At 44.3% G+C, this 12,216-nt stretch overlaps 1 protein-coding gene across 3 annotated transcripts; it reads right to left on the reverse strand.

Moving 5' to 3' along the window:
• Nucleotides 1-129: 129 nt before the first annotated feature.
• LOC118367317 (ubiquitin carboxyl-terminal hydrolase 5-like) lies at nucleotides 130-11,957 on the reverse strand. Of its 3 annotated transcripts, none has more exons than XM_035750649.2 (20): nucleotides 11,526-11,957; nucleotides 10,750-10,878; nucleotides 10,375-10,438; nucleotides 9,913-10,040; nucleotides 9,283-9,428; nucleotides 8,754-8,938; nucleotides 8,413-8,507; nucleotides 7,886-8,079; nucleotides 7,628-7,699; nucleotides 6,920-7,010; nucleotides 6,636-6,761; nucleotides 6,399-6,552; nucleotides 6,061-6,235; nucleotides 5,647-5,735; nucleotides 5,182-5,367; nucleotides 4,675-4,818; nucleotides 2,061-2,203; nucleotides 1,606-1,756; nucleotides 1,169-1,253; nucleotides 130-954 (listed from the first exon to the last, which is right to left on the reverse strand). In XM_035750649.2, exons 1-20 carry the CDS (start codon nucleotides 11,631-11,633, stop codon nucleotides 861-863), a joined length of 2,559 nt encoding a protein of 852 aa, XP_035606542.1. In that variant the 5' UTR covers nucleotides 11,634-11,957; the 3' UTR covers nucleotides 130-860. The 3 variants fall into 3 exon arrangements, with proteins under 3 accessions (XP_035606542.1, XP_035606541.1, XP_035606543.1); XM_035750648.2 differs by having other exon boundaries at nucleotides 10,375-10,441; nucleotides 11,526-11,953; XM_035750650.2 differs by having other exon boundaries at nucleotides 5,239-5,367; nucleotides 10,375-10,441; nucleotides 11,526-11,947.
• Nucleotides 11,958-12,216: the final 259 nt, after the last annotated feature.

The following is a 12,216-nucleotide window of genomic DNA, read 5'->3' on the forward strand; positions in this document are numbered from 1 at the left end:
CTGATGCCAGTGCGGAGCACCATGACTAACCTGGTATCCCCGGCTCCTCAGCGAGAGCCTGAATATAAGGACCCAGCGCAGCATGGCCACTAGTCACATCCATCTCAAGACAATCACACAACAAGCAGGGGCGGCACAAAGACATCTTTATTTGTCAGAGCAGAAGTAACAAAGGAATTCATTTGAGCAAAATAAACAAAAAACAGCCAGATATCACCCTCACCACACTTGAAAGAACAACCTGTTTAGTTTTTATTTTACTTTATTTAGTTTTTTTTTTTTTTTTTTTTAAATACTAGTTTTATTTTTTTGTATTTTATTAACTTTTTCCTCTCTATTACTGTGGATTGCCAAACTTATGAAAATGCCATGTTGGAACACAGAAGGGGGAGAGAAGGGAGGCAGTGCTTGGCTTAAGAAGCAATAACAATACAATGGATGCTAGTCAATAAGTGGCATGTTGTTCAGGGAAGGGGGGGGGGGGGCATTGTTGCCATAGACACTGTATAATGATTACCAGTATCTATCACGAGTTGATTGGTGTCAGTTGCAAGATGAGTATAGACTTAGAAGGGGTGAATACACCAGCAGCCTTCCACCAACACTACTGTGTTTGTAAAAAAGTGGAGGGGGGGGGGGGGAAATGGGGGAAAAACTTCTCCTTTAAAAACACCCCATCCATTCCACTTGCCTGTGTCTGCGTACATAGCTGTGGGAAAAGTGTATTTATTTAAACCCTACATTTGTCAGTTCAGAAGCGTGTGTCAGAGCATTCTTAGTAGCTCAGTGTGTGACAGTGTGTATATGTGCATGTTGGCGACCCTCTTCCCCTCCCTAAGTGAAACTCTGCCCCCCTCCGTTCACTCGGTGACTCTCCGGTAGAAGTAGAGGTAACCCAGGTCCTTGGGCGGCTTCTCTGAGGCACACACTTTCTGATCGTTAAAGATAACCCACCTGAGAGAGAGAGCGAGAGAGAGAGAGAGAAGAGGAAAAAAGACAGACATGAGAAAACAAGAAAAAAGCATTTTAAAGCTTTGTCTAGATTGTTATAACCACAGAATCTCAATAGCAACACCGTGCACCACAGAAGTGGGCATTAAGTCGAATGACATTCATTTATAAAAGGAGTGGTTTCTTCTATATCAAATGGAGAGAGAATGGCGCTTACTGTTGGTCCTTCTTGATGTGGCAGACGTAGTGGCCACACATAGTGCTCGTGCCCATGTGACTGATGAAGGCAAACAGTTCATACTCTGGAAGAGAGGGAGAGGAGGATAGAGGAGAAAAGGGAAGATGCACATAGTAGAGACATCAGTGACAGTGAATCTATACTGCAATTTGACATAAACTTGAATACAGGGTTTTTTTCAAATTGAAAGACATGGACAGACAACAATTTGGAGTCTGTGCGCATTGTCAAAATACATGTAATATGCTTTCCACAAAGAGTAAATCATTAACTAATAAAATGTTGAGGTGGAAAAAATGAAGTATATTCTTTGTTTTCCGGGAGTGCGTACATAGATGCTTTGAAGAGAATATTAAAATATGTTCAAACGTCCAACTCAAACTGGACCCACTCCCTTCCTCTCGCTGTTGACTTACTGCCGGGTCCGTCTCGGACTTTAGGCCCAGGAGGGGGCTCCCTGTACCCCTCGCTCTCGGCGGCCGAGCGGCCCCCCTCCGAAACCTCCATGGACTCTAGATCATCCAGGTGGGAGAAGATCCAGTCCACGGCGCGCTCTAGGACGTTACTCTGGAAGAGGAGAGGGATAGGAGAGACCACTTGGTTTAAGGTTGGAGACCTGACCAGCAGCACAAATGAAGAATGTATGTGTGAACGTCAACTGTGTGCTAGAATAGAGTATATTGTGCCAAAGGTCTAATCATACCTGTAAATTCCACGAGGTGAATACAGCTACTGAGCATGTGCGAAATCTCTCTGCAGTTTTTGTATTATTTTTTAAACCAACATCAAGGAGTTCGGTCACTACAGCAGTGCTAGACATGAAGGGGAGTTTATTAAATTCATAGTAATGTTAAGGGAACCACCGTCTCACCGTGGCCCTCAGTGCTCGCGTGGCCTGGTCTCGGCTGAAGCCCATGGAGACGATGGTTGCTAGGTGCTCCTCAGAAATGCTCTCTGTGGGCGTGGTCCCGGGAGCGGAGCTTGTGCCCGGCAACACCAAGGGAGCGGAGAAATCTGCAGCCAATCACAGAGGGGGTGGGAACGTGAATATAATGTACATAATGAAATCAATTACATGCTGTCGTGAAATTACCATTGTAAAACATGAGTAACAACGTTGCTGGAAATTATGAACTGGTTCTACTTCACGTTCAAACACATGGCAGTCCATACCATTTAACTTATGCTTTATAACACCTACTCATTCCAAGGTTTTTTTCTTTATTTTTGCTATTTTCTACATTGTAGAATAGTAAAGACATCAAACTATGAAATAACACATACGGAATCATGTAGTAACCAAAGAAAAAAAAGTGTTCAACAAATCAAAAATATATTTTATATTTGAGATTCTTCAAATAGCAAGCGGATAGCCCTATTTGGTAAAAGATTAAGTCCATATTATGGCAAGAACAGCTCAAATAAGCAAAAGAGAAACGAAAGTCCATCATTACTTTCAGACATGAAGGTCAGTCAATAAGGAACATTTCAAGAACTTTGAAAGTTTCGTCAAGTGCAGTCGCAAAAACCATCAAGGGCTATGATGAATCTGGCTCTCAAGAGGACCGCCACAGGAAAGGAAGACCCAGAGTTAACTCTGCTTCAGAGGGTAAGTTCATTCGAATTACCAGCCTCAGAAATTGCAGTCCAAATAAATGCTTCACAGAGTTCAAGTAAGAGACACATCTCAACATCAACTGATCAGAGGAGACTATGTGAATCTGGTCTTCATGGTCAAATTGCTGCAAAGAACCCACTATTAAAGGACATAATTAAGAAGAAGAGACTTCCTTGGGCCAAGAAACACAAGCAATGGACATTAGACCGTTGGAAATCTGTCTTTTGGTCTGGCGTCCAAATTTGAGATTTTTGGTTCAAACCGCTGTGTCTTTGTGAGACGGCCCTGAATTTGTCTGAACAGTCTCAGTGCTTCTACTTCCAATAGGGCGCTTCCCCTTTAATTCCCAATTAAATAGCCAGCATCAGCTGCGCAAAAGTGGGGTTGTGATGGTGGTGCGAATGTGTTCAACCATCAGTTCCGAAGCTTCTTTACTCCGTTTGTTTTGTTGTATTTAAAAAGTGTGCTTTGTAGCCTTATCTCAACTTTAACCCGGAACCACTCATTTCTTCCTTTGAACTACACATCTCAGTTGGTCTCAGCTGTTTCGTCGTGGCCTTTCTCAGCTGGAGATCTGTTGGCGGATTGGATTGTCTGACTGACCGATTGACTACAACTATATTGCATACGGTATTTAATTTGTTTTAGTGTGATGTATACCGTGATGATTTATGTGGTCACTTGTAGTTGAACACTTATTGAGAATTGATACTCTTTATCGTTGTGTGGTAAAAGAGTTATTGATTGTATGATTGAGACTGGGTTTACTCTACACTTTTATGAATGGACAAACATTGCGTGACTAAGGTCACTTGAGTTCCCTGAACTCCTTTACCGGGCTGGACTCTTGTAGGCCAGAGGTACTGGACTTTTGAGGAACCAGAGCTTGTTTGTTTTATTATGTGTGTGAACATTTATGTTGGTAATACAACCCACACAAAAGAATACAGCTGTTTTGAAGCTATTTCTAATGTTTTAAGGGTTTATGAAAAGTGAATGTCCATCCTGACTCTTACATGAGTCCTTTGTATTGGTGTAGACTTGACGGACCAGATGGGACTCATTCCCTCCCAAAACAAAAGGAGGAATCAATATTTTCCCTGGTAGGCATAACCTACCTGGCACCCCTATAAACAATAACCTCAAGTCAAAACCGTTACACGCAGTTTGGGTGAACTGATGATCTCCGCATGTGTGGTTCCCACCGTAAAGCATGGAGGTGTTATGGTGCTTTGTTGGTGACACTGTCATTGATTTATTTAGAATTCAAGGCACACTTAACCAGCATGGCTACCACAGCATCCTGCAGCGAAACGTCATCCCACCTGGTTTGCGCTTAGTTGGACTATCATTTGTTTTTCAACAGGACAACGACCCAACACACCACCAGGCTGTGTAAGGGCTATTTGACCAAGAAGTAGTGTGATGAAGTGCTGCACCAGATGACCTGGCATCGACAATCACCCGACCTCAACCAAACTGAGATGGTTTCGGATGAGTCGGACCCCAGATTGAAGGAAAATTAGCCAACAAGTGCTCAGCATATGTGGGAACTCCTTCAAGACTGTTGGAAAAGCATTGCAGCTGAAGCTGGTTGAGAGAATGCCAAGAGTGTGCAAAGCTGTCAAGGCAAAGGGTGGCTATATGAAGAATCTGAAATAAAATATATTTTGATTTGTTTAACACGTTTTTGGTTACGACATGATTCCATGTGTTATTTCATAGTTTTGATGTCTTCACTATTATTTTACAATGTTTTTTGACCGGTAGTGTACATTTCTCAACAAACACCACCCAATTATAGCCCTCCATGACAGACACACGTGTTTTACGGTATATTTGGCAAAACTGATCCTCCGGAACCTACCTGGGTCGTCCATGTGGCCCATGACCCAGTTCATGGCTGCGTCGATTCCAGTATTCCCAGTATAGTACACAGCCTTCCTGCAGGCCTCCAGTGGGAATCCCATTTCACACAACTGGGACACGGTAGAGTCATCCAGGACTGGGGCTGAGAGCACGAGGAGGGGAGAGGGTCTAATTATATGGATGCACTCCACAGACAGCGGCAACAATACGGATGTCACGAATGGTCCTAACAACTGCTGAGAAACTGGACATTTGGAGACAGCCAACGAAATAAAAGCACTTTGGCAAACCACATTAAACTCATTCTGGACAATAAGAGCAAAACCAAGTCTCTTTCCCACCATAGGATTGAAATGATAACTCACATCACCTCACTGAAAATACAAAACCAAATTTCAAAAAGGTGTAAACACAAAAACATGGAGAAAACATAAGAGGGAAAGAAGAAAAGGAAAATATGACAACGGAACGAAGGAAGGAAAGATCAGAAAGGAGAGAGACTGACACAGTAGTGGGGAGTAGAGCGAGTCGTCCTCCTCATTGCCGTGGGAACCCAGGATACCTTTGACCTCCACGTCAGGGGTCATGAGAGGGGGTGGGGCCACCTCTGGCAGAAGCTCCTCCCCCGGCTGCTGGCCGGTCCCACGGAGCGCAGTCAGGTCCAGCGTGTCGGGAACGTCGATGCTCACGTCTGCAGGGACAAACAAACATCTATTTAGTTGACAGGAACTGTGCCACATTCATCCCACATTTCAGTTCTCACATTAATGGAAAAGTAATTTAAAAATGTGTGGTTCCTTGGACTTGTCAAGCAACTACAACGGAATTTCCCACTTGAATTGAACCGATGTCGGTCTGATAACCCACAGATGTAGATGTTGCATGTGTATGTAAATGAAAATAAAATGGTATTCAATACAGAAGATCATGTCGACCTTGTTTACACTGTGTGCAGAGCAGACTTACTCACCTAGTTTCTTGGGGACCCAGTCCTGTCCAAAAGTGAACTTCTTAACCTGGATAACCATGTGGTCAGGGAAAGAGGCAAAGCGGGTGGTCCTGAAAGAGGGATGAAGCAGGAGCGAGACTAATTACAAACTACATTTTCCCTTGGAAAATGCATTGATTGGATGATTTAATTCAGAGTTTTCCAACTCCAGTCCCCTAGTACAGCACACGTTTTTGTTGGACCCCCAGACAAGCTCACCTGATTCAACTCATTGAGGGCTTGATGACAAGTTGAATCAGGCGTGCCTGTCCGGGGCTATTACAAAAATGTGTGCCGTTGTGGGTGCTCGTGGACTGGAGTTGGGAAAGACATTTCATTGACTGGGAAACTGATTGATAGATTGACAGACTGAGTGAATCGTGTGCGTTGTCATACTTGGTGGCGGTGGTCTTGGCCTGCGCGGCGGAGCTCCAGAAGTCTGTGAGCGTCTCCGGTTCGCTGAGAGCCGCCATGCACGCTGTGAATGGGATACAGGCGCGCACTGGCGCGGGGGGAGGGGCTCCCGACGAGTCTGCCTCCTCACGCCGACGCTCAGCTTCCTGCAGCTCCTCTGATAGAGAGAGGGATAATTGATGTATTCAATTTACATAAATGTTATTTTGTGAAGAATATATTTGACTTGTAAAAACTTGTTGGTTGACTTATTTAACGAGGCTTCAATAAAAACCAAGGGAATTGACAATAACAAACTACATTTCCCATGAGCCCCTCACCTGTGTTGGTGGCCTGGTCCATGGGCACAGGTAGCTGGAGGATGTAGTCCACCCTCTGCGTGTACTTTGCTTTCTGTGACTGCTGACACACGATCCTCTCCTCTACCAGGAAACGGAAGGCTTCAGATGGGTTCACCCCCGAACGACAGTTTCTCTGAGGTAGTTAATAAAACAAAACTAAGAAAAGGGGGGACAACAGGAGGGGGGGACTGATGACAGAAGATGGAAAGACTTTACCTCCACCATATTAATGAAGTGTAATAAGAACTCCTGGGCGTCTTGTTGTCGATTGGTGGAGAACTCCGGGTGGCCCCGCCCAACAAGTGCTTTGAACATACGCGCTGCTATGCCAACCTGGTCACCCTGGAAATCAAAAAATGGTTATTTAGACAATGTAAACACAACTGTAAAAACCTTGTCATGTTTGGAGACGGGTGTTTGAGGCGCCAGTGCTACGGTTGCTGGCATTCTGACTTAAGAAAAACTTCTGAACAATCTTCTTGCACTTTCCATTCACTTACTCTGGGTTCAGAGCTGGGTTCAGAACCCTCTCCTGGGTCAGGGGCTGGTTTGGAATACTCGCCCGACAACAGACCATAGCCCAGCTTTGCTCTGAAATAAGGAAGAGATGTTGAACACCAAAACAACATTGGAATAAAGTCAATTTAAGATGTATAAATAGATGATAATAAAAACAGGAATTTCTGAACTATCCGGACAAATCCTATTTCTTAAACTAAACAGTCTTATAAATTAGGGGAAAGTGTTGAAGGAGATTTGGTCAGCAGGGTCGGCTTGCATCCCCCCCCCCCCAAATACTTAAAAATAAGTGCTAACGATTACCATCCCCGTATCTTATCTAATGCTAGTCTTGGCCATAGAAATGGATAGTTTTTTTCTCAGATAAGTGAACAGTTAGTGACATCTTGTGGAGAAAGGCTGGCCTTCAGACAAGGACCTACTGTCCATCCAAACATAACACATGCATCTCACAGTGCCAATGTTTGTGCCATTAACATTTGTATGCCAGTGTGACTAGCTTGGAATACACGTGTGTGTTATAACCCTGACACTGTGATACTTCCAGACACAGGTGTGTGTAGTCTCAAGGTTGTTGGGAAAGGGCAGGTTTAATAAGCCGTTTGACGCAAAATGGATAACAACGTTAAGCTTGCGTGAGTGTGTGCATGCTACACTGAAAAATAAAAACGCATTTGGTGGAAACTCACACTTGGGTTTTGAAGTCCTGGGTGGGGTCGCTTGGAGCTTCATTGAAGATCTTGTCAATGTTTGAGACGTACCTGAGGCGGGGTACACACACACGACAGAGGTTTCGTGAGTATTTTCCAGCACTCTTTTTACAATCCGTCTCAATTGCTCTTTATCTCAGGGCCAATGGACCCTGGTCAAAAGTAGCACACTAGAAATGGAATAGGGTTGCATCTGGGACGCAGACTAAGAGGTAGAAGTGATAGACGGTTACTGACTTGCTCTGGAAGTCAGGCACGGTGAAGAGGACTTGCATGACCGAGTTGAGGTAGCAGCTGTTGCCCAGGTTCTTCATGCCGGTGAGGCCGGGGCCCGACAGAGGCCGCAGGGTGGCCCCTGACTCCTGGATCACCTCCCACTCCCCCACACGCTGGTTCACCGCTATCTCCAGCTCTGTCATCGTATGCTCCGTCTGCATGGGAGGGAGGGAGGGAAAGACAGGTGTCGAGGAGAGAGAGGAGAAACGGGGAAGGAATGGGAGTGGGGAAGACACTGACAGATGAACCAGATGGAGAGGACTGATCACACAGAGTCCCATCTCTAATTTTGTTGTTATAACACAAATATGAGCTATTGAAAATGGGGCCAGGCCAGCTTTGAACACCATTTTGTCTCTAAAAGCACCGGTAAGGCAAGTACGGAAAAGTATAGTCCATGAAAGAAAACATCTGTCACTAAAGACGACGAGTCAGGAGAGGACCTGCCCATAGAGACCCTGTATCTTTATTGATTTCGGCAGTAGTACCTTTTCCATGGTCATCATGTCGATGCCAAAGTGGGACAGGTGTTCGGGGAGCTTTGGATCCAGTACCATATCATCCTCGTCATAGGAGTACACATCTGGAAAGGCCACAGAAGCAAGTCAGACATCAAAAGCTCAAAGAATACAGCCTCTAACCAAGCTACAACTTCCTTCAAGTCCTTTTCCTTGCCAGTGTTCTGTTAATCGTTCCCTTTCAATAATTTAAGGGTGTCAATATGGATTCTGTGACTGCTGGAATATTGGGACTAGTAAGAAGTACTTGGTAAATAAAACGGAATTGTGTTGTTTCAAGTGTCCAAGTATTCGTATTGTGTTTCCATCACCTGCGCCGTCGGGGGTGATGGTACCCAGTTTGACGGCTAGAGGGTGTCCCGTCTGCTGGAAGTGCAGGAGGGCATGGTTGTTCCCCCCGGACCCATCGAAATACCTGCGACCGCAGAACACCCTTCCGTCCGACAGGTTCATCCACAGGTTCTCCTGCAGGTCACACACCTCACACCGCCAACCACTGGAAGACAGGGATGGAGCGAAGGGAGAAAGTTGGAAAGGGGGAGAGGCAGAGAGAGAAAGGAAGAATCATCGAATGATGGAGAGGAAGACAGAGGGAGAATGAGAGATTGATTGACAGAGAATGAACATTCACTAAAACATTTATTTAAAATATTGACATACATTATTTAATATATTAATTACACCATCAGACCTTGTATATGATTCAAGTCAAGGATGAAATGAATGGACATTTATGATGCAAAAGGAGCTAAATTGTTGAGTTCCTTTAACGCTGGAATGCTCGTGATTTTCTAGCCAATGCCAGCTCAGAACAACAATCGAGCCTAACAAGCCTCTCACCTGGGAGGGATCTTGGTGCCGTTGTTGAGCTGCTTGAGTTCGACAGCGTGCCGGGACTCCGCCCGCACCTCGCCGTCCCACTGCTGCACCTGCAGGGCGTGAGACACTGAGTCTGCAGACATCAGCCCTGCCATGGCTAGAGATACCTAAATGGATATAGAGAAGGTTATAAGCGGTTACAAAAAGAATGCATGGTCAATCTATATGAAGTGTAATACCTAGAGCAGGGGTCGACAACAGGCTGTCCACGGGACAAAACCATCCCGCTAGTGGTCCCCCCAAAGTTAGTTGGTCCAAAAAAAAAATCTAAATTCAGGTAAAATTAGTTTACTTTAGGAAATATGTTCCTAAATCCTCTCCATAAAAAAGTGATAGTGTCTCAATTATGTTCAATCTCTTTTTGGGCTTAGCTGTGGTCAATTTGCAGTGTCAAAATTATAATTAATTTCCATCTCCCTGACCATTTCAAAAAAAGTTTCCGATGCATACACTAACTATGAATGGATTCAAAACTACATGCCCATGGCAATGATAGGGCCTCTTTCTAAACACAGACAAACACACAACACTTAAGACATAATTAGCCAAGTTGAGGCAGCACTTTAAGTGTTCACCCTTAAAGTGTCTCACCCGCTCTCTCACAACATCTGGCATGGTGGCGAGGTCATTGGATGTAACTTCCTGTCTATCAGGGAAGAGGACGACCTTTACTTCCTCCTCATACTGCTCCTGCTCCACATTGAACCCTCCCTCGATCCCTGAGACAGAGAGGAGGAGGAGTGTAAATAGACATTATATCAGTTTCATTGATCTATCATGGCAGAGTCATTTCTGAAAGTTTTGGCTACAACCGGATAGAACGGAAAATGTTGGTGTCAGCGTCCCTGAAGGCTAGCCTGTGTACCAGTATGTTTAGCTATCATTCCACTCGGTGTCATATGCTAAACACATGCTCGTCATGACATGGAATACAGGGAGTGGAATGTTAGTAGAAACAGACTGGTACACAGGCTACCCGAAGGCTGCTTCGGGGTTCTTTGCACCCGCCATAGGCCCGTCTGAAAATGTGTTACTGTTAACTCTGCTGTTTACCTATGGCTAATCGGGTGGGCTTCTTCTTGGGTGGGTCACCGGATCCAGAGTTCTCATCATCTTCCTTCTGGGGAAAATGACCATTCAGATTTTGTGAATTGTGGAATGTCTCCATCCGCAAGAAAGGTGGTTCATTCATAGTGTATAATTTCTTATAGAGACGTTGAGCAAACCAAACAGAAGTAGCTGCCATTAAAAACAGCTGAACTGGCCTGATGGCACATTGTCATTAGATGCTGCCACTTCCCAGTCATACTGTGTAAAGGTGTATTACTTTTGTACTGTCTAGAGAGCAATAAGCCTCAAGTGCCTCTATTGCTGGCTAGACTCTGCCAGACTTCAGTAAAAGGTTTGAAGGAACCGTGTGTAACTCACTGGAGCTTTGCGGGTCCGGGAGATGTGCAGGTAAGCCCGCTGTCCACTCCTGGTGTGGTGTCTATCCACATACTGGCTGCCGAACCCAAGGAAACTGTTCATGCACACATACAGGCCTCCTTCACTCTCCTAAAAAAAATATATATGTATTTTTTTTAATTATAAAAAAAATAATGCGAGAACAACATTAAGGTTAGTCATTACATTGGCTGTCTTGGTAACTAGTTTACCCAACAACCTATTGAATGTAACCGTACAGTAGTTGAAGTTTTCCACGCGACCAACTCATAGCATTGAAGATCATCATGACAACTGACAGTGTGATTATCTAGCATGCTAACTAGCAAGTGAACTTTAGTTAGCTAAACAGTTGGAATGACACGTCAAGTGGCAGCTATAGTTAGCCAACTGGCTAACTAGCGTTAAACTTGAAAGGTAACGTTGGCTAACTACGTATCGTTACTGTGAGTTCATTGATAACTGGTCATGACGATATTCGGAAATGATTCGACAACCACTGGTTACAGTAGCTAGCTAATGTTAGCTGAATGCTAAAGATGTTAGCTTGCTGGTTAACGTTTCTCAATGTAGCTACAGTAGCTAACGAGTTAACAATAGCTAGCTAACGCGTTATGACTAGCTAACTACCAACCTAGCCAGCCGTATAACTGGTAATACACAAATAAAAATATAAAAAAAGATCCCCAAAGAAAAAGCATATATAAAATAGGTGTAATTCGAAGCCAATAACGTTAGATGAGAAGATGGTTACTCACCGGAGAAGAAAATGACAAGGCGCATTCGTCTTTGTGGACACGGTCCCCGGGCCTCGGAACCCGGATTGTAGACAAAACCGACATCAAAACATCGCTTACCTCCGCCATCTCAACCTAACTAATTCTGCCTTCCAGTCGGACACTTGTTCCTCTGAGTTTGGACCCCAGCTTTTGATTCTACACCTTTGACTACTGTCTGTTTGTACTGCTCTTCCCCTCTCTCTCTGTTTGTCCGTCTTCCTCCCAATGAATGGCTAGACGCCTCCCTGTTCGTGTGGACGCCAGGCCGAACGCGCATAGCACGCTCCCGGTAGCGTGATAATCGTAATATATAGAGTACAAACTACCGCACAAATATGCGATGTTGTGTTTGAAAGAGAAACATTAATTAAGTATGAATTCAGATCGCCAATGAATGAAATTTATATTAAAAACGTTATTTAACTTCTAACAAATACATGCAATAAAACGCTCAGGCAAAATAGACACCATCTGCTTATATCACGCATAGCCTTTTCAGTAATTACGGTCATGTTTAAGGACTGGCGATGTCTGGGTTTTTTAAAGCACCAAATGAACTACTACCACCGCATGGGTGGAAAGAGAACTTCACACAAACCCACAAATATGGCAATGAAATTGTCTATTCATTGTAATTAATAGACTATGGGAAAAGATACAGGATTGGATG

Source organism: Oncorhynchus keta, chromosome 34 (assembly GCF_023373465.1).
Source record: "Oncorhynchus keta strain PuntledgeMale-10-30-2019 chromosome 34, Oket_V2, whole genome shotgun sequence".
Classification (NCBI taxonomy): domain Eukaryota; kingdom Metazoa; phylum Chordata; class Actinopteri; order Salmoniformes; family Salmonidae; genus Oncorhynchus; species Oncorhynchus keta.